Genomic DNA, 20,060 nt, shown 5'->3' on the forward strand with positions numbered 1-20,060 from the left:
TCTTTGTTTTTTTGATGAGTTTTATCCAGCAAGGGACACCAAACTGTACAATCGCCACCATATCTGTATTGAAAGGGTAGTGAGGTCATCAAATAAAGAAAGCAAAATAGTACAATAAACCAAAAAGATTATAGAAAATGAAACTAAAATCTAATGGTAGAATTTGATTGTACATATTAAAAAAAACAACCTAGAAGGTGCAAAACCTTCTCAATATGACACCATTAGGACTATTAAAAATCCAAACTAACCAGAATCACATGAACAGCGTGCAGAGAAGCATGCTGGGAAACCTGACACCTGCCAGTGGACCACTGAAGGTTTCGGAAAATCTGCTGCCCCTTTCGTTCTTATTTGTAGATAACCCAATATCCTCTATTTACATTTGTTAACCACAAATATGGCAATATGGACCCAAGGATGGTTACAAGATACCCCGTGGGTGGCGTCACTCCAGCAGCCATACCACATGCACTTCAGAGCAGGTCATCCACCTGAAGCTAAGCACGTGCCCGTAAAGAAAATTACATTATGAAAATAAAGAAAGCAAAATAGTACGATAAACCAAAAAGATTATAGAAAATGAAACTGAAGTCTAACGGAAGAATTTAATTCTACATAATCAAAACAACCTAGAAGGTGCAAAACCTTCCCAATACGACACCATTAGGACTATAAAACACCCAAACTAACCAGAATGACATGAACAGCATGTAGAGAAGCATGCTGGGAAACTTGACACCTGCCAGTGGACCACTGAAGGTTTTGGAAAATCTGCTGCCCCTTTACTTGATTCTGCTGCTCTGGACTGAGTATAATCAGCCTTTCCATGCATGACCCAGCACCCCAAGACCCCATGCCTATTATGTCTATCTCACCAAGCCCAGGTGTTGGGCTCTCACACATCAGGATGCTCTCATGCCCTCCACACATTCGTAATTACTCTGTACCTTTAAACTGCTGTCATGCCAGTGTGGGGTTTGCAGTGATCGGGGAGTGTCTCCTAGTTTTGCAAGACCTTCCACTGCACATCGTGTTAAATGGCATGACTAAAGATTAAAGTTTGGGGGCTGTCTCTTTCACAACAGCCATCATTTAAAAAGTTTTCAAACGTCCTACCAGCAAAAATATCCAGAGCAACTGATGGAAGAAACTTGATGAGGAATTTGGACATCTCCTTTAGGGAACACCATAGATAAATACTGAGCATTACTGAAAACTTTATTGATTTATTGTAGCTACCTTTTATCAGAAGAGGGTTGTGGTAGTGGACTTCCAGACGCAAAAACCTGGAAGAAGAAGGTCCTCCAAATGCTAAGCCAGCCTCCTCTGGATAATAAAAGGCCTGCAAAACACACACATTAAACCATCATTGTTCACTTTGTAACAGAGCCACTTTCATTTCTAAGTGTTGCCATTCTGTCAGTTGACCACCATAGTTTTTTTCTTAGGTTAAATAGGAACAATTCCATACCTGGAGGGTCATTTTGTCTGGTTAATGTTATCCCACCATTTATCCATACAGTAACTTATTGAACCCACTTACTGAATGTTAGGGTCCTGGAAAGCGCTGGCCCTACCCCGCAAGCATTAATGCAAGACTGGAAAACTGAAAACAGTCCTGGGCATGGCATGGGCCTCAAGTCGGGCACACTTTGCTAAGTCACTTAATTATTCTTCTCATTTTATTGTCATGTGTGTTGTTCTGAATTAACAATGAATTATTACTGTTATTGTTTTGTGTAATTATTATTTAGAAGCTATGCATTATGTATATGTGTCGCCTGACTACAGTATATTCCTTGTATTTTGTAGGTAGCACCCCAAGAGACAGGATCACCAGGACACCACTTTTGAGGGGCTGCTCTCAGCCTTTACCTTCAGAGAAGATGGCTCCACGGAGCGTTATTGAAAGCTGTGAAGTTAAAAGATAAGTTCAGTATTTTTCATGTCAAAGTTACTTCTCCACAAACACAGCATATCTGCAGTTGCCATGCAAAATTGTGTTCCCCAAGTCCAGGATCTTCTAAAAAATTGAAAAAAAAATATTACCCACAAATTTGAATTAAAGGGGCATAAAGCACCACCTGAATATAAAAGCATGAAACGTACCAAATATGTCCTCTTTCAGTTTCAATAAAAGAAAACACGTCTCCTGTGTTTCTGACGCGTTTGTTACAACAAGAGGGATCCGCAGATAGGCATTTTAACGTTTATTTCTGGTACTGTTTTTCTTCAGGTAAGGATACATTTTCTGTTCCCTTGTGTGAGTTCTCACATAAAATACAGAGGTAAATCAAAACAATTCCAACCCAGTGGCACAAACAGTTTATTGTAATTTTATCATCTGAGAGGAAACCACACCCCCAGAGGGGTGAAAGGTTATTGCGGGAGACTACAACTGCCAATGCACAGCTGCATTTCATTTAAAACGGCTAAATCTCATAGTATTGCCGTTTATTGAGCTATACAGTAATCCCTCCTCCATCGCGGGGGTTGCGTTCCAGAGCCACCCGCGAAATAAGAAAATCCGCGAAGTAGAAACCATATGTTTATATGGTTATTTTTATATTGTCATGCTTGGGTCACAGATTTGCGCAGAAACACAGGAGGTTGTAGAGAGACAAACATTTGTCTCTTTTTCAAAAGTTTAAACTGTGCTCCATGACAAGACAGAGATGACAGTTCAGTCTCACAATTAAAAGAATGCAAACATATCTTCCTCTTCAAAGGAGCAAACAAATCAATAGGGCTGTTTGGCTTGTAAGTATGCGAAGCACCGCGGCACAAAGCTGTTGAAGGCGGCAGCTCACACCCCCTCCGTCAGGAGCAGAGAGAGAGTGAGAGTGAGAGAGAGAGAGACAGATAAAAAAAATCAATACGTGCCCTTTGAGCTTTTAAGTATGCGAAGCACCGTGCAGCATAGTTAAAAGCTGCACACAGAAGGTAGCAACGTGAAGATAATCTTTCAGCATTTTCAGACGAGCGTCCGTATCGTCTAGGTGTGCGAACAGCCCCCCTGCTCACACCCCCTACGTCAGGATCACAGATAGTCAGCGCAAGAGAGAGAGAAAGAAAAGTAAGCTGGGTAGCTTCTCAGCCATCTGCCAATAGCGTCCCTTGTATGAAATCAACTGGGCAAACCAACTGAGGAAGCATGTACCAGAAATTAAAAGACCCATTGTCCTCAGAAACCTGCGAAGCAGCGAAAAATCCGTGATATATATTTAAATATGCTTACATATAAAATCCGCGATGGAGTGAAGCCGCGAAAGGCGAAGCGCGATATAGCGAGGGATTACTGTATTACAATGTGTGTAATCAGGTTGATATGCAACAACTAAGTGTCTTGGTTTGAAAAATGGACGTATTTAGTAAGTTTTAAGGCTTTCATTTTCCAGTGGTGCTTCATGCCTTCTTAATTCCAATGTAAAGTGCTAGTGTGGGCAAGATATGTTTTAAATTTGATAGAAAATGCTTAATTTTAGAACACAATTTCTTGTGGCAAATGCATATATACCATGTTTGTGCAGAAATTATTTCAACTTAAAAATACTTACTTAAACTTAAAAATACAAACTTAAACTTTAAGAGCAGTTTTTGTAAGAGTTATTCAGATTTTTCTGGTTTTGTGGGTTTTGCTTCAGTTTTTTCAGAGTTTTGTCTTTGAGTGTATGGATTGGACTTGTTATTTTTTGGTTGATCCTTTAAGCAAATCCTATAACTTGCAGGGAATACTGGGGGGTTGGTGGCAGGACTGGCACTCCAGTCACTGTGAAAAACCTGACACCGTTCCATTGTATTTGAACTAGTGTGGTGCTGAGGTGTCACCCACTGCATGGCTGTGCTGGGGTCCTAATTTGGGGTCCTAATTTTGGTTCCTGAGGTGGTTTGTTGTGTTGTGGGTGCAGCAACGTGCTGTATCAGTGCATACCCCCCTCTTTTTTTTCTTATTTTTCCTAGCTTTGCCATTTTTTGTTGCTTTTTTGTTTATTAACTAATGAATTATTTGAACATTGCTTTCTTTTTTTTTTTCCTTCAAGCCAGAAAGTTTTTGGTTATCCTCCCCCTTAAAAAGCATGTCTGTGTTTGAAATGTAATTTTTTGACCTGAGCAGACCTTGAAGCTGGACTTTTTAGTTTGAGACCAACGGCCTATGGTGAGGCCTGTTACTAGTCTGGTCAGTACAATAGAGTCCACCTGCAGAAGAGATAGCCAGAAGCCTCGGACAGATTCAGACACCTCAGACATTATGAGGCCTAAAAGCTGATGCCGCTGTCAGCAGCATCTCTTTTGACTGCATCCACTTTCCAGGAGTCTCAGCCCTGTTTCACTGGGACATTGATACGTATATTACACACACCTCTTAGTTGCCGCTCACAAAACAGTGGACTCGGTAGTTTTGAGGCCTGTTTATCTCTGCATTTATTAAATTTCTAAACAATTGAGGTCTCTCAGTTCTGCATCCAAAGCAAACCATAGAATGTATGTGTGTTTTGTTATTGGTTTAATATATATTTGTGTTTTCAGAAATCAGCTTTTTTGTGTGAAAAAATAAAATTAATCCATTTTCTAGATAAAGTGGCACATAGCATTAGATGTGTCTACCGAATCCAATTAATAAATTATTTAATTGCACAGTTACACAAGAAGTAAAAATAAACATTGTTATGTTTGTCACATGAATACAAAAGGGTCCCAGGCCTCAGAGTGTCTGTAGTGCTCGGATTAGTCTGAGGTCTGAAACTGTCCTGACTGCAGCAGTCAGTGAAGTCCCAGTCTGCAGTTTTCTCATATTGAGGCCTTTTCACCCCTGTTTTGTGTCACAATATTACAACATACTAACACACACCCTCACTTTGTCATGATCTGGCAGGTAGCTTTTTATTTATTTATTTATTTAACTGTTCCACGGTCTTATAATTTTATTTTTACATTATTTGTAGAGTATTGCATCTCATCATGTTTGTATTATTCTCCCACAAAGCCAAGTTTTTTTTCTTATGGGTGCCGTCATTTTGAGTTATTTGTTGAAGGATCTTATATTGTTGCTGGGGCGTAATGACCATCATTACTGCAGTGGTATAAAAATCAGCATCATGCAAAATTGGGGACAGAAAACAAAACAAAGACTCTGTGGTGGTTAGGAGAGATCTGAAATATTTTCAGGACAAAGACTTTCATGTATGTTTTGGTTTAGTTATTTCTGAAATTCCTATCCTGTCTGTTTTGACCTTAATGCTTCTTATAGACTTTGATTTCACTCTGCCTTATCCTACTCTGTTTACCTTTACTTTGATCTACCTAAATTCCACCCCTGTGCAGTCAGCACATAAACGTACATGAGGTAGCCACACAACGTCACCTAGTTGTCTTTGTGAGATGGAGTAGCTGTAGTTTCCACTCAGACATGGAGAGAATGTGCAAACTGCATTCAGGTAGTGACCAGATTTAAATCAAGTCTGATATGATGAAAATGATGCAAACATATTATGATTTTGTTATGTTTTAAAATAGGAGGTATAACAATACTGTTCTGCGATATATTGTGATTTATTCTGCCCTTTTTTATTAAACTTAAAGTGGAAATAGTGCCCTTATAGACAAAAAAATCCTGTCCCTAATAAGAAAAATCCTTTACTCAATCCATCCCACGTAAATCTGTTTTTAATTGCGGAAGTGGATTTCAGATGTCTCAGCAGTTTCCACACGAAGCCTGAGAACACTCTGTGATGGTACATAACATACACACACCATCGGTACATCATCCACATTTAGCTGTTTCTGAGTCTTGTTGTTATCCCTAATACTGTTTGAATATATTTAAATATGCATTCAAAATGTGTGTGGGTTTTTGTTAATTGTTTGTTATTTCTATCCACATCCTTGCTTTTGCTTGGTTTATGTTTTGTTTTCCTTGATCCTTTATCCTTATTTATTTCTTCATGTTTTTAATATCAGGGTCTATTGTTGTAAATGACTCTTGGGTGCTGCAGTAATTGGAACTGCAGTCACTTGACTGAACTTACAGTATATAAGAGACCTGTTGGCATCCACTGGATGTGTTAATGCTGGCTATCTTTTAACTTGTATTGCTGCCCCTAGTATTTACTGTTTTTGAAAATGGAACCTCACAATGATTGTAACATTTGTTGGTCTTTCCAAGCAATTTTCTTCTACTATTACTGGTAATATTTTTTTTACATACTACAAGTAAATCTTCATTCGAATAGTAACAGAATGTCGTCACTACGTTACCTTGGCACCCATTGCCCATGCGGCAAGCACATGCCGGCAGTAATTGAGACGCTGGGGTTTCATCTTGGAGTCACAGGGCCCGTTGTAGTTGGGTATCGAGTCAAATTGTGGAGCACACTGAAACACCTCCATGTGGTGAACAAGGGCCTCGTTTCCAGGAGTGATTGCTGCTTCATACTAAAGGAAGAACACAAAAGTCTAGATATTAGAACAGAAAGTTGTCATGTTTGGGAGTTTTGTTGAAAGTACCATGAATAAAATATAAATATATTAGGCAAAGGCAGAGTAACAGACAGCAAGCGTCTTCCAGAAATAAATATCATGTTAATGAGTTTCTAGGTCATATCTGCAGCCCACTAGTTAGTAAATCCCCCAGAAGACGAGCTGGGGCTCCTCAATCATGCCTTCATCCTCAGAGGTATTAGAGTCACCCCTCAGCTCCACAACATGCTCAACATGGTTGGTCCACTCCATCTTTGAGGTTGATGCCACTGGATAGTAAGTACCTTTTACCTTACATTTATATTCCACAGGGACCCATCTGAAGAGTAATAAGACCCCTGAACTTGATGGTATTTTACCAACTGTATTAAAGAAAATGAAAGATGTCATTTATAAACCCTTATTGGGCATATTTGAGAAAGGAGAAGTACCTGAGGACTGGGAAGATGCAAACGTGATGACTCCAGTCTTCAAGAAGGGTGAAAAAATGAATCCTGTTAACTACAGACCAATAAGTCTTACTTCTTTACCATGCAAAATTATGGAAACAACTGTATAATAAGAAATAAATGGAAAAGGTCCTATTTGAAACTAACATTGATAGTGTTTTTTTTTTGTACAGGCAACTGCAAAGTCCAGAGGAGAGCGACTAGGCTGATTCCAGGATTACAGAGGGTGAGTCTAAGATAGTTTAAGCAAAAGGAGATTGAGATGAGACATGACTCAAGTGTTTAACATTATGAAAGGAACTAGGCCAGTGGATCAAGACTGTTATTTTAAAATTAGTTCATCAAGAACATGGGAACACAGTTGGAACTTTGTTAAGGCTAAATATCTCACAGACATTAGGAGTTTTTTATTCACACAGAGAACCACAGACACTTGGAATAAGCTACCAAGTAGTGTGATAGACAGTAGAACTTTAGTTACCTTCAAAATTTGACATGATGTTATTTTGGATTAGTTAAGTGGATAGAACTGGAAAGCTTTGTTGGGCTGAATGGCCTGTTCTCATCCAGATTGTTCTAATGTTCTAATAATCTAATGTGACATAATTTACTTTGACTTCAAAAATGCCTTTGATACAGTCCTACACCAAAGATAATTTCTGAAAGAAGTGGCTGCAGGCATCAACGTTAACCAACAAGACAGGATGTCACTTTGGTTAACTGACAGGAGGAAAAGAGTACAGATAAGAGGAGAATACTCCACGTGGAGTGTGGTCCCTCAGGAGTCTATCCTCAAACCATTACTTGTTCTGATTTATATTCATCACATAGATTCTAGTAATAGTAAACTTGTGAAATTTGCAGATGACATTAAATTTGGAGGAACCACAGATGCTGAGGAGGCAGCAAAACAACTCAAAAACACCTGGATGAGCTACAGAACTGGGTGAACGTCCAGGAAATGCAGTTTAATTTGCAAAAGTGCAAAGTGCTGCATTTGGCCAACAGGAATGTCAATTATAAACACAAGAATGGGAGAAACTAGGCTACAGGATGCAACCTCTGACTAGGATTTAGGGGTTTATGTTGATACAACATTTTTATTGTCTAAGCAATATGCAGAAGATATTAAAAAGACAAATAAAAGGTTATATCATAAAAACTGTTGAATTTAAATCAAGGGACATTATGCTTGGACTATATAATGCACTAATAAGAACACATCTGGTGTGTTGTGTGCAGTTCTGGTCACCACGGTGCAAGAAAGACATAGCAGCACCAAGTGCATCATGGAACTTAAGGACATGTCCTACTCTGGCAGACTCCGAGAATTTAACCTATTTAGTCTCGAGTGGAGGAGACTGCATGAGGACATAATCCAGGTATTTAAAGTCTTCAAAGACATCAGTAAAGATGATCTGCCAGAGTGCTTTCAATTTAAGGCTGAAGCCAGGAAGCATCAGGAGTTGTGGGACTCTGGAACAAACTACAAAGACACAGAGTTAAAGTAGAAATCCTGACAACCTTTAAGAAGGATCTGGATGAGATATTTGCTAAACAAACAGGCTTGATGGACTGAATGGTCTCCTCTCGTTTGTCAAATTTCTTGTGTTCTATTTAGGAGAGATACCAATGTTTTAACACATAATTTTAAATCTCTTATTAATTAATGTATGTTAAGGTGTATATTATGTGTTTTAATACTTTCCTTTTTATCATGGTGCCACAGAGTGTTGGTTGGGCATGACAAAACAACTACAAAAGTGGTAATGAAGTCAGACTGGGCAAAGATGTGATGCTGCCTGGAGTCTCTCCAGATGAGCCAAACAGAACCGTAGAATTTAAAGAAAGGATAAACAAAGTTATTCAATATAGAGAAGGTAAGTTTGAGTGTTGCAAGGTGTTGAGAAAAACTGAATTTAAATGATTTAGCACAATTAATACATTATAGAGACTTTATCTGCTTAGTTTAATCATTTGTGTTGTTTCTCTTTCCATTTAATATTTACAAAATTTACTGTGAAGAAAATGGTGTGGCCCAGTAGTTTTGGGGACCACCTCGCTGCTCCAGCGTCTTGGGTTTGAATCTTGGCTTGGGCACGGCTGGCGTGGTGCTTACACATTTTCCCATTTGTGTGAATTTCACCCTATTTCCCAAAGATGCATGTGTTAAATGGCAATTCTATATTGGCTGTATGCATGGTGTGTGTATGTGCCTTGTGATGGGTTTGTTTCCACCTTGAGCTCAACACACGGCCATGAATGGAATAAGCAGGTTCGAAAATGGATGAACAGATAGACTTGGTTCAAAATTCATCCAGATGACCATCAGAGGTTCCTTAAAATCATAACTTAGCGTAGATTTGAAAAATGTTATAATGTTCACATGAAAATTAAGAATATAAAACCACCTCTTAATGAATAGACTTAGGACAGCTTGTTGGAGGGATCATGTCATGGGTTTTGGAAAAAAGAAACATGCGGGGAAGACTAAAAGTGTGATACCATTGCCAACACATGCTCCATTTCCATCATTAGAGTGGAGGATAAATCCTTGGATGAACTGTGATGTTGCTTCTGCTACAATGACTCAAGCCGCAGTTCTTTCCGGTCCCATCGGTACTTAAGTTCTCTACTGACCAGAAGTCAGCATTCGTTATTGAACCAACTTCTGTGTAATGTGGAGCTCCACCACCAAGAAGCCTTTCCTTCCATGTGGCCACAATTGTCATTACACATTTGTGCTTTTCCTTTTGTTCTTTGAACTCCTGCATTAAATAGGGCATCCTCTGGGACTCCAAACTCCTTTCTGACCCCATCTTGTCATTTTACAATAGTAAACAATACAATGGATAACTGGCTTACCATGATGATGTGGTGCTTGGGCATGTTCTTTGGAAGTTCTGTAATGTAGCACCAGTAGGTGGTTTCCTGGCCAGGAATAGTGACACTTGGAGAACGCACTTCCATGGTCATCACATTGGGAGGCAACTTGGGGATGGAGATGTTGGGTTTCAGCAGTTGTACCCTTTGGATCCCAGTGCCGCTCAAGGAGAGGTTCAGCATCATCAGAGATTTAACCGGGTTGGCTAGGATACCATAAATAAGATGAACTGTTCCATCCTGCATCAAAAAAGAAAACATTAACCAAAACAATGGTAACATGTACATGAAATATAAGAATGAGCTGACAGTAAATTGCGTTCTGTTCTAATTAATCTAGAAGTAAAGCTCTCACACAATACAAACATTTTCACAGTGTGCAGAGCTTTCATTGTGAAGCTATTTGTACACTCCACATTGTAAACATCTATGGAAATCTGAAAGGAATGAAAATTGAATTGTATGTGTGCATTGTAAAATATAACAATTCAATACAATACATTGTTGTGGTGTGATATTTTGCATATAAGTTGATAAAAATATGTATGTTTTTATTTGTAACTTAGACAAAGCAACATCCTCACAGGTGGTGCAGTGGTAGTGCTGCTGCTTTGCAGTAAGGAGACTGTGGAAGATTGTGGGTTCGCTTCCCGGTTCCTCCCTGTGTGGATAGCGCTTTGAGTACTGAGAAAAGCTCTATATAAATGTAATGAATTATTATTATTATTAATGTAATATTAGTGTTACATTATTGATAGTAACAGCAATGGTTTGATGGTTAAGAACCCCTTCGCCCCTTTTAGGAACGAGTCTTTGTAATTTCATGACAGGGTTGGGGGAAGTGCCTAAAACAAATCTGCAGGACTCTCTCAAACAACCCCCACAGGAAAGCCAGACTGCCTAGCTGGCAAGCTTCACCTTAACAAATGGTTTTGGGAGCAGGTGTGAAGGTATTTTGTGCCCAATTGGTCTGAAGTATGGCTATTTGGAATTGGCTTGTATCAGTAGCCCTTAAGTACCATGACACCCTATTGGCTGTAGGGTGTGGACTGAGAATCTATAAATTTGCTTGCTTTACCCCCTTTCTCTCTCTGACAAACATCTGATGAAATAGCATCTCACACACCATGAACTGAAAAAGGCAACACAATGAAGAGCACAGCTTGGCAGCCATATTGAGACAGGCATGTGGCCTGTTCTGAAGAGAGCTGACCAAAAATGAGGACTTAAGTAGAGACATTTAAAGTAACTAACAAGTCTGTGTGCTGCCTGAAACTACACATCACCATTTATCAAGTTGTTTGGTGGCCAATATTCAAATGTACTTTGCATATTGTTATTATTTATTAATATTATCAATAATACATTATTTAAAGTGTAACTTAACTCCTGCTTGTCTTTTACTACACCTAATTGCCTGAGGTTATAAATGTAGAAGCGAAGGTGAGGAGAAGTTATCTATATATATAAAATCCCTATGTGCGTCCAGGTGTCCGTGTGTGGGTGTCTTCTGGTGAAGTGCGCATGTGCGGGGCACGGTGCTATGCGCGATATTACTGTCAGAGAAAGTTAGAGGTGTTTTACGGAAATACAAACCAGTATTACTGCGAGAGGAAATTAAAGGTACACAATACAGTGACGCATATTACAGCCACATACAAGCCAGTATTACTGTCAGAGGAGATTAAAGGCATATTACCGATGCGCACGCCTGTATTACCGCCAGGGAAAATTAAAGGTATATTACGGATGTACGGACGTATATTACGGACGTACAAGCCAGCGGACGTACAAGACGGTATCCTTCAATAAGGGCGCGCACAGGCATCCTTCAATAAAGGCGCACACAAAAAGGCGAGCCTCAAAAGGACGACCTCAATTGGACGCAGCGAATAAAGGCGCACGTAAATAAAGATCTGCACCTGTTGCTCTTCACATATTCCAGAGCCATTTCAACTAAATTATCTATGCGCCCTTATTGAATAGAGCCGTACAAGACAGTATTACTGTCACAGAAAATTAAAGACACACAATACACGGCGGCAGCCCACGAAGAACTGTCAGCTCAGCAAGTAAACATCAACAAAAGAAAGGCTGAAAGAAAGAAAAATACAACCAACAAAAAGAATGAGGTCAAAGTCCCTTGCCATTTAATATAGACTGTTCCTACTAATGTTTATGCACTACTGTTCTAGCACCCGTTATTGTAATGGGCTAAATGACTAGTATACTATAATTCCTTATAAATAGTTATAAGTCTGTGAGATTTGAGGCATTCTGACAAAGGCTACATATTAATAATACAAAAGGGGAAAGTAGAGTAATACATTACTCTACCAAGACAAAACATACATATTTCTAGCAAATATAATATGTGACAATAGAAATTTAAATTCAACAGGGTGATAGCTTTTATTAGGAAGTAAGGATGAGTAAAATGGCCATGTTTTGATTTGTGTGCAGTTTCATGAAACTAACTAGCATTTGTTGTACAGAATTTACAATTGTGGAATGTGAAACTTATAAAATTGTTTTTATTTGCCAGTTTAAAATTTTTTTGGGATAGAAAACAAGGACCACTATGATACACAAAACGTACTGAAGAGTGTTTGGGGGATTTCAAGTTTTTTGGGGGTATAATCACGGACTACTGCCCCCTAAATCCCTCTTTTACACATTTGCCTGTATTCTTTTCTGCAGCTGCGTAACACATGCAACCTGTCACACACCTTCTCAGAATACTTCTGTTTATGCCTGTCATTGACATTGCCACTGAGCAGTGAAGTGCATTGATTAAAAAACACACTAAAATGCTCCATTGTGCACTTTGCTGGGTTTTCTCCACAGGAAAAACTCGATGCACAGAAAGTCGCCGCTGCATAAACGCCTTTGCCACCCTGCTGTTGCCTAGCAATCGACTTCTTCCAGTTGAGGATATGCACACTTCAAATGAATTTTGTTTCACTGGAGATCTTTATTTACATACTAAATGCCAGGCATGTGGAATTAACACATGAAACGACTTCCAGACAAAAACCAAACACCACTCTTCTTTTGTGAATGGCACGAATCTCACTGAACACATAACGAGTTTTATTCTGCAAATTTTACTGTGAAGCGAAACACTGAGGTTTGCTGTTAATTGTTTCTCTCATCACTATTATTATCACTATTCCCACCTTTAATATGTGAAGTGACACCCTTCACTTCTTCTACATCATAACTGTGATGGCCAGTGAAATTTTCTACTCTGTGATGTGTTGGGCTGGTAACATCACTTCAAGAGAGGCCCACCAAATCAACAAGCTGATTAAAAGGGTGGGCCCAGTTATGGGACACACTCTGGACCTCCTGGAGGTCTTAGCAAAGGAGAGAATTAAACACAAACTGAATGCCATTATTAACAATGCTACATATCCTGTCTGTGACAAACTAACACTAAGGACTTTCAGCCAACAAAGTGGGTCAAGAAATGCAACGGGGGCTTGTTTATACCAACAGCAATACGTCTCCATAACGGCTCACTGTGACTGGATCTGCCAAGTCAGAACTTTTGTTTCTTTTTAATTTTCTTGCTTTATAGTCATTCCACTGTGTGTGTGTATATATATATATATATATATATATATATATATATATATAGTGACGTGTGAGTCCCTGTCTTGCACCCCAAAACATGAGGCTGAGTCTTAGTACTTCAAGAAAATCAACTTTATTCCGCTTGAAACAGGAACAATACGGTTATTTATTGTAGCAGGATCTACCACTCTCCTATACTCAGACACAGCAATCAGGCAGGGCTGTGGCCAGGCTAGTGTTAGTGTAACCCTGTTCCCTGCATTTTTAAAGTTCCTTGCATCACCCATCAACGACAGGCACTTATAGCGCAACCACAGTCAGCTTGGATTTGCCGCTGAGAGCCTGTGGTTGCCCCGGCATAGGATAAGCTGTCTTCCACAAATGCGGCGATCACATTTTGGGCCGCTCTTTGGTGTGTTGTCCTGTTGGGGGAGTCCCAAAAGAGAAGTCCCTTCCGGTCCCGACCCCTTGAACGTCACTTCCTTTACTGGCCTTTAAAAGCCTCCACCTTTCCCCTATCCCCTCAGTTCTGTTTTGGACTCCGATTTGTGCACACCAGTGCTATCCTTTGTTTTTCAATTTTGCAGCCCGGAAATAATATACGGGTGGCAACCCCAAACCCTGCTAGGGCTCTTGTTCGAGTTTGTGACAATATATATATATATATTTACATACTTATCGTTCTACCTATTTATGTATTTATTTATTTAAAGAGCTTCTGTTAAAAGTCAAATTCCACCCATGGGACAAATGAAGTTCTATCTATCTATCAATCTATCAAGATGATATCATTTAATCTAAGCAAACATTAATTACGTTAGTTTGTAAACTTCAAAGAAGACAATGCTATAATGCAAGGGCTCATAATTTTAGACTGTTCCCAACCTGGGAAACAATTCCAAAAATATTGCGTTGAAATTTAGGGTCATACTGTAACACATTGTGTTGTGAGGTTGTCAACATCTGGGTGGAGAAGGTGGAAAAGAGGTTCATCATTTTTAAACAGTAGAAGAACTTCTGGGTTTCAGGCATCTGTATTGTGAATGGTAAGCATTTTCAGCTTTGTTCAATTTTTGATTGTTAAAAGTGCCTTTTGTGGACTTGATCACAATAAAACAAAAACAGTAAGAAAAACTAAGGAGTGAATAGTAGTACTTTGTGCAGGCCGAGTGATGTAGTAAGCACTGATGTGTGAATAAGCTGCTAACTTACCTCATCTGAAAATTTTATACCTTGTGGATTTATGGTATAACAGGACAAGTCACATATCATTAATGTTTCTTGCAAATCTGCTGACAATATATAATAAATACAGTTTAAGTAATATTCTTTGAAAATAACTGCAGCTTTTGGATTTTCCCATTTTGATAAGTTCCACACATTAATAACAGTTTATTGACCCTAAAATTGATGACCCAGACAGTAAGAAGACAACACTTACTTTGAGGTGAAAATTGATACGTCTCAATGGAAGGTAAGTATCAAATTAATAGCAATGAATAAATTACGACCTGGGCAGCTGTGATTAATTAGATTGAATGAATAAATCTGTAATGTGGTTTAACTGGCAAACGCCTCAGCAGCATTTATTCATTTCAATATAATTTCATTCATTTTGTTGCTGTATTTGCTATTTTATATTATAATGTTATTAACTGTTAATAGTTTTTATTGAATTACATTTATATTACAGAGCAATTTAAGAGTAAATAATAACCACAAGGCATTGAGGAGGCTCTTTTATCATGAAATGTAAAATGTTAAGGATGTATTCTGACTAACATGTTCGTCACATAAAATTCTTATTTAGTTGTACAATGCCTTACAGCAAACTAAAGTGAATACATAAATAGTTAAATAATGGAGGCAAATCATTATACCACCTTGTCCTTGCACTCATTCTGAAGACAAACTCTGCTTTATATACAGCCAATAGTGCACAACTACATCATGAAATGATTTAAGTTCTAGTAGATCTAAACTCAAACCCCTGGGCCACCTGGACTACTTGCAGCATGTGGCAGCAGTTTTCAGAGAGACAACAGAATTAGGAGACAACATAAAGAGATCAGCATTCAAGTAGGAGTCATAAACAGGAGAGCTAAGTTAAAAGAAACAAAGTTCAGGACATGTAGCCACAATCATGGTCAAAGAACAGAGTGGTAAGTCGTAGGCCAAACAAAGAATTTGTAACTAGAGCCAAAAAATACTTAGAGTTCATAGTCAGAGGGCAGAAAAATTATTTGTAAGCACTAACTCAGAAACTAATAATAAGAAAGGCGCTAAAGGTTTTTCATTTGTGAATCACAATCTTGGTCAACGAGCAATATATGATGCTGACATTTATGCAGTTGCAGTAATGATGTTATGCATCGGACACTTCCTGTCATCAAGTCTTGCAACGGCATAGCAACTGTCAACAAAACCATGACAGAATGGTGGCGCCCATAAGAAAAACTAAATAGCACCATAAGGGAACATGAATCATATTTAAAACTAAGGAAAACACATGGAAATAAAAAATATATTACCAATAGATTACTTAATCTTCAAAATGCCAGGAACAATATGTAAATAGTTTAAATAATTAGGTTAAGGAACAGTTGACAAGCAAATCATAAGCCTGATCATGTCAAGTATCGTGGCGGCAGTGTTCTAGCTCAAAGAGGGGCAGGAAGAATTTTAAATGAGGAAGGATCAGGAGGTAGAAGAGGTAAATACACGTGATGAGTTTGTACCGGGAAATCATCGCCAAAAAGCTAATCAAAAATCAAAGTTCTGAAACAAAAGTAGAGATCAAAGCTGTTGACTCAAACACTATATTGAATGAAACTCTTGAAAGGATCACGGTCACGTTAGAAATCAATTGCAGTGATAATGCGATTTATGTTAGCATTTCAACAGCTCCCCTTTTCTGTTATGACACATCATCTGTGTTTACAGCTAGCCTATCCTACTAGATATTTTAATAGCCTTTTAACTTTAATTTTGCAAAAGCAATATTTTATTTTCAAGCAAAAATATTTTGATTTTTTTTTTCAGAGTTTGCTCACAATAATGTCCCAGAATCGTAAACTTGGATGACATGTAAGCAGATTGGTTGACCTCTTTTGTTTGCAGAGAACAACAGCAGAAAATCTCTTTAGTCTCCGCTCTGGATGTTAAATTTAGGAATCAGCTGACTTACTGAGATTGTCTTACTAAAATGGTTATATTCTGGTAACTATGGACATAGAATCTTTGTATACTAATATTCCAAAACTAGCGGCAGAACAGTTTGTTAGTGATTCTTTATTGTGTTTGTCGACTTATCAATTGAATTACCCTGACTTTATTGTTTGCATTACTAATATAGCTCTAAAGTAGAATTTTTTGTTTTTTAATAATCAGCTTTTCTGACAATATAGAGGAGTGGCAATCAGGGCAAATCTACTGTGAAACTAATTAAACTTAATCCATGTGGAGCCCCAGAAGCGACTTTTGTCCACGTTGGTTGAAAATAAAATATTGCTTTTGCAAAGTAAAAGTTAAAAGGTTATTAAAGTATCCAGTAGGTTAGGCTAGCTGTAAACATACTGTAGATGATGTGTCATAACAGAAAATTGCAATTGACTTCCAATGTGATAGCGATGTAGACAAGAATTTTATTCAACAACAACAACAACATTTATTTTTATAGCACATTTTCATACAAATGATGTAGCTAAAAGTGTTTTACAGGATGAAGAAAGAGAAAAAGGATAATATATAAAAATAAAATTAGGCAATACTAATTAACATAGAATAAAAGTAAGATCCGATGGCCAGGGAGGACAAAAAAAAACTCCAAATGGCTGGAGGGATAAAAAACAAACCAAAAACAAATTTTGCAGGGGTTCCAAGGCCACGAGACCACCCAGCCCCCTCTGGGCATTCTACTTAACATAAATGATCTCAAATTCAATAAAGTGTTTGTCAGGATACAATATTTTACTTAAGCCTATTCAAAATTAAATGCTATATTTAGAAAAATAAAGCAAAGAATAAAGGTGAAACAGTGTTAGATTACCCTAAGCCTATTGTCTTTATGAACTGTGGTTACCCAGACCTCATTGCTGGTTGTCAAGGCGTCCCCATAACAGTTTAATCTTCAGGACCCCAAAATTGTAGGTTCCGGCACTGGCTGCAATGGAGGTGTCTTTCAGTTCTAGTATAGCCAACTTGAATGCTGCATATTTTGCAAAGTAATCTGTATACTCTTCTAATAACACGTTTTTTTGACCAGGTTGTTGTGAGGTTAGGATTTCTCAGTGATGTTTTTTGGATCTTCAGTAGTGAGATTGACTTGTTACTTTCCTGTCATAAGTATATTAATAGCTGAGAGCTTATCACACTGAATTATGATTTCACGTCAATTAATTTTCTAGACACTACAGTGTATACTGATGACTCCTTCCAATTTACATTGCCTCTGATAGCACGTTGCCACACCCACCACACACTGAGCCACCTGGATTGGGACCCAAGTGCAGCAGGTGACGCCTCAGCACCACACCACACTGGAGCAGTAGAAAGCCTACTGAGAGACTTTACTAGTCTGTCACTATTTTGATGGCACCATAATTGTTTGGACTACCAAGATTTTATAAGTTCAGTTTTTAGTAAAAGGCTGCAACATGACAGAATGTAAAAAAGTGAAGGGGTCTGAAAACTTTCTGAAGGCACTGTAGAGTCGGCCTTGTCTGACATTTTAGACAATTTCTGATAGGCATAATTGATGAACAATTTTTAGTTGAATTAAGCACATATTGAGCTTGCATGTGTTTTATGAATGGCCGGATTCCATTCCTTTTCTGAACTTTTAATTGAGTGGTCCCTTTCCCAGTGTTCCTATTGATGATTAAGGGGAGCATTCCTTCAAATGTTCTCATCTAATGCTGTTTGCCTGGTCTGCTTGCTACTGTAAGAGGTGCCCCTTCAGTCTTAGCTTTTAAATCTCAGCTGAACACTCACAACTTCAGTTTAGTATACCCAGACTAGAGCTACTGATTAACTGTATATACTGTATCTCTGTTGTAAAATATAAGTAATACGATATTTGTAAATGTTACTAAAACTCACCTACTCTGTTTCTGTTGTCGGTACGCAAATGTGACACTTGATGCCCCAGCTCTGCTGCCATGTTGTTTGCCTGTCTATAGAAAAGTAATTTCTGATAGAGGAGCCCTGGAATCATCAGGTAGAAGGGTCCTTTTATCAGATTGGCCAGCTTAGCTGTGGAATGGCTAGTGGGGGGGGGCGAGGCTTGTTGGCCAAGGTCTTCAGGACTCTGAACAAATTGATTTCTCCATATTATGATATAATTTGCATTGTAGCTTGCACTATTACTATTGTACTATTGCATTGCATTTCCGAGGTGGCCAAGATAGATTGGCCATCTAGATCTGTGAAGAGGATTACTTGTTATCTGTTCTGTTTTTATGTATTCTATTTAACTCATTTTTTGACACCCACTCACTGCACATCCAAGCTACCTGGATACTCTGAACTGCCTTTCCCAAGATTTCTTCCATTACTTCCCTTCAAGGGTTGTTTTTTGGGAGAGTTTTTGGGGGCTGTCATAAAACAGGGCCTGTTGCGGCACTCCTTATGTGATTTTGGACTATATAAAATAAAAATTGTTGTTGTTGTTGTCGTTGAATCTTCATCCACTTTAGCCATACTGTTACTGAGAATGTGTGTGTGTACGTGTGTGTACCCCGTGATGGACTTGTTTTCTGTCCCTCTTTGTGCTCAGTGTTCTCAGCCGAGCACTGGCTCTCAGTAAGATGAACTGTGTAAGCCGGTTTGTTAGTCAATTAATGAGTAATATGTTGCTTGTTAGCACTGAGATTATATTCATATTTTTTGTTAGTAAGGAATGTCCTGTGGTTCTCCATTTTCTGTGTGTTATTGCCAATGTGTCGATTAACAGAGTAGACAGTGATGCCAGCAGCACAGGTTGACTGTTACTGGTAAAGGAGAAGCAGCAGACCTTACCTCAATCTGATAGTCATGGACATCACAAGTGTTAAATGGCCTTTTGAATGTTAAATAGAAGCCCTCAGAAGACTTATGAGCCTCTAGTAATTGATAGTCCTGTTGATGGTCAGGTTGAACATGTCCATAGCCATCACTCCAAGCATCCTGAGGAAATAAAACAATAGAGATTTGAAATTATAGGTCCTGCTAATTGTATTATGCACACCCATGTGCTTTTGTGAATTAATTAAATCATTCTTGTTACACCTGACATAGTAACACCAGTTAATGCTGCAGCCTCAAAGATCCAGGATTCAAGTCTGGATGTGGTCACTAGCTGTGTAGAATTTCATGCTCTCCTCATGATTTGAGCAGGTCATCCTTTGTTCCAAAGACATGCTGTTTAGGTTCACCTGCAACACTGGCATGGACTATTTGCCCATCCAAGGGGGTTTCCTGCCTTGCATTCACCAATGTCAGAATGGGCTCTGGCCCAGAATTGGAATAAGCAGAGTCAGAAAAGCACAAATGTTTAATTTTAAATCTACAGGTTGGTAACTTAGTAACAAAAAATGTTTTGGATCAAAATTATATACCAATAGGTCAACGAAAAACTGGTGTTGGAAAGTGTTTTACTGTGTAAAAGGATTGACGAAAGTCACTTTAACC

The 20,060-nt window shown here is 38.5% G+C and overlaps 1 protein-coding gene across 1 annotated transcript in view; it reads right to left on the bottom strand.

The window, feature by feature from the left end:
* The window catches only part of dbh (dopamine beta-hydroxylase (dopamine beta-monooxygenase)), a 63,200-nt gene that overhangs the window by 36,164 nt on the left and 6,976 nt on the right, over positions 1 to 20,060 (bottom strand). The window contains exons 2-5 of the mRNA XM_028808933.2: positions 19,410 to 19,556; positions 9,795 to 10,052; positions 6,259 to 6,435; positions 1,243 to 1,345 (exon numbers count right to left, since the gene is read on the bottom strand). Of these exons, the coding sequence (XP_028664766.2) occupies positions 1,243 to 1,345; positions 6,259 to 6,435; positions 9,795 to 10,052; positions 19,410 to 19,556 (685 nt within the window). The remainder of the gene's footprint in view (positions 1 to 1,242; positions 1,346 to 6,258; positions 6,436 to 9,794; positions 10,053 to 19,409; positions 19,557 to 20,060) is intronic.

This window comes from Erpetoichthys calabaricus, chromosome 9 (assembly GCF_900747795.2).
Source record: "Erpetoichthys calabaricus chromosome 9, fErpCal1.3, whole genome shotgun sequence".
NCBI lineage: Eukaryota > Metazoa > Chordata > Cladistia > Polypteriformes > Polypteridae > Erpetoichthys > Erpetoichthys calabaricus.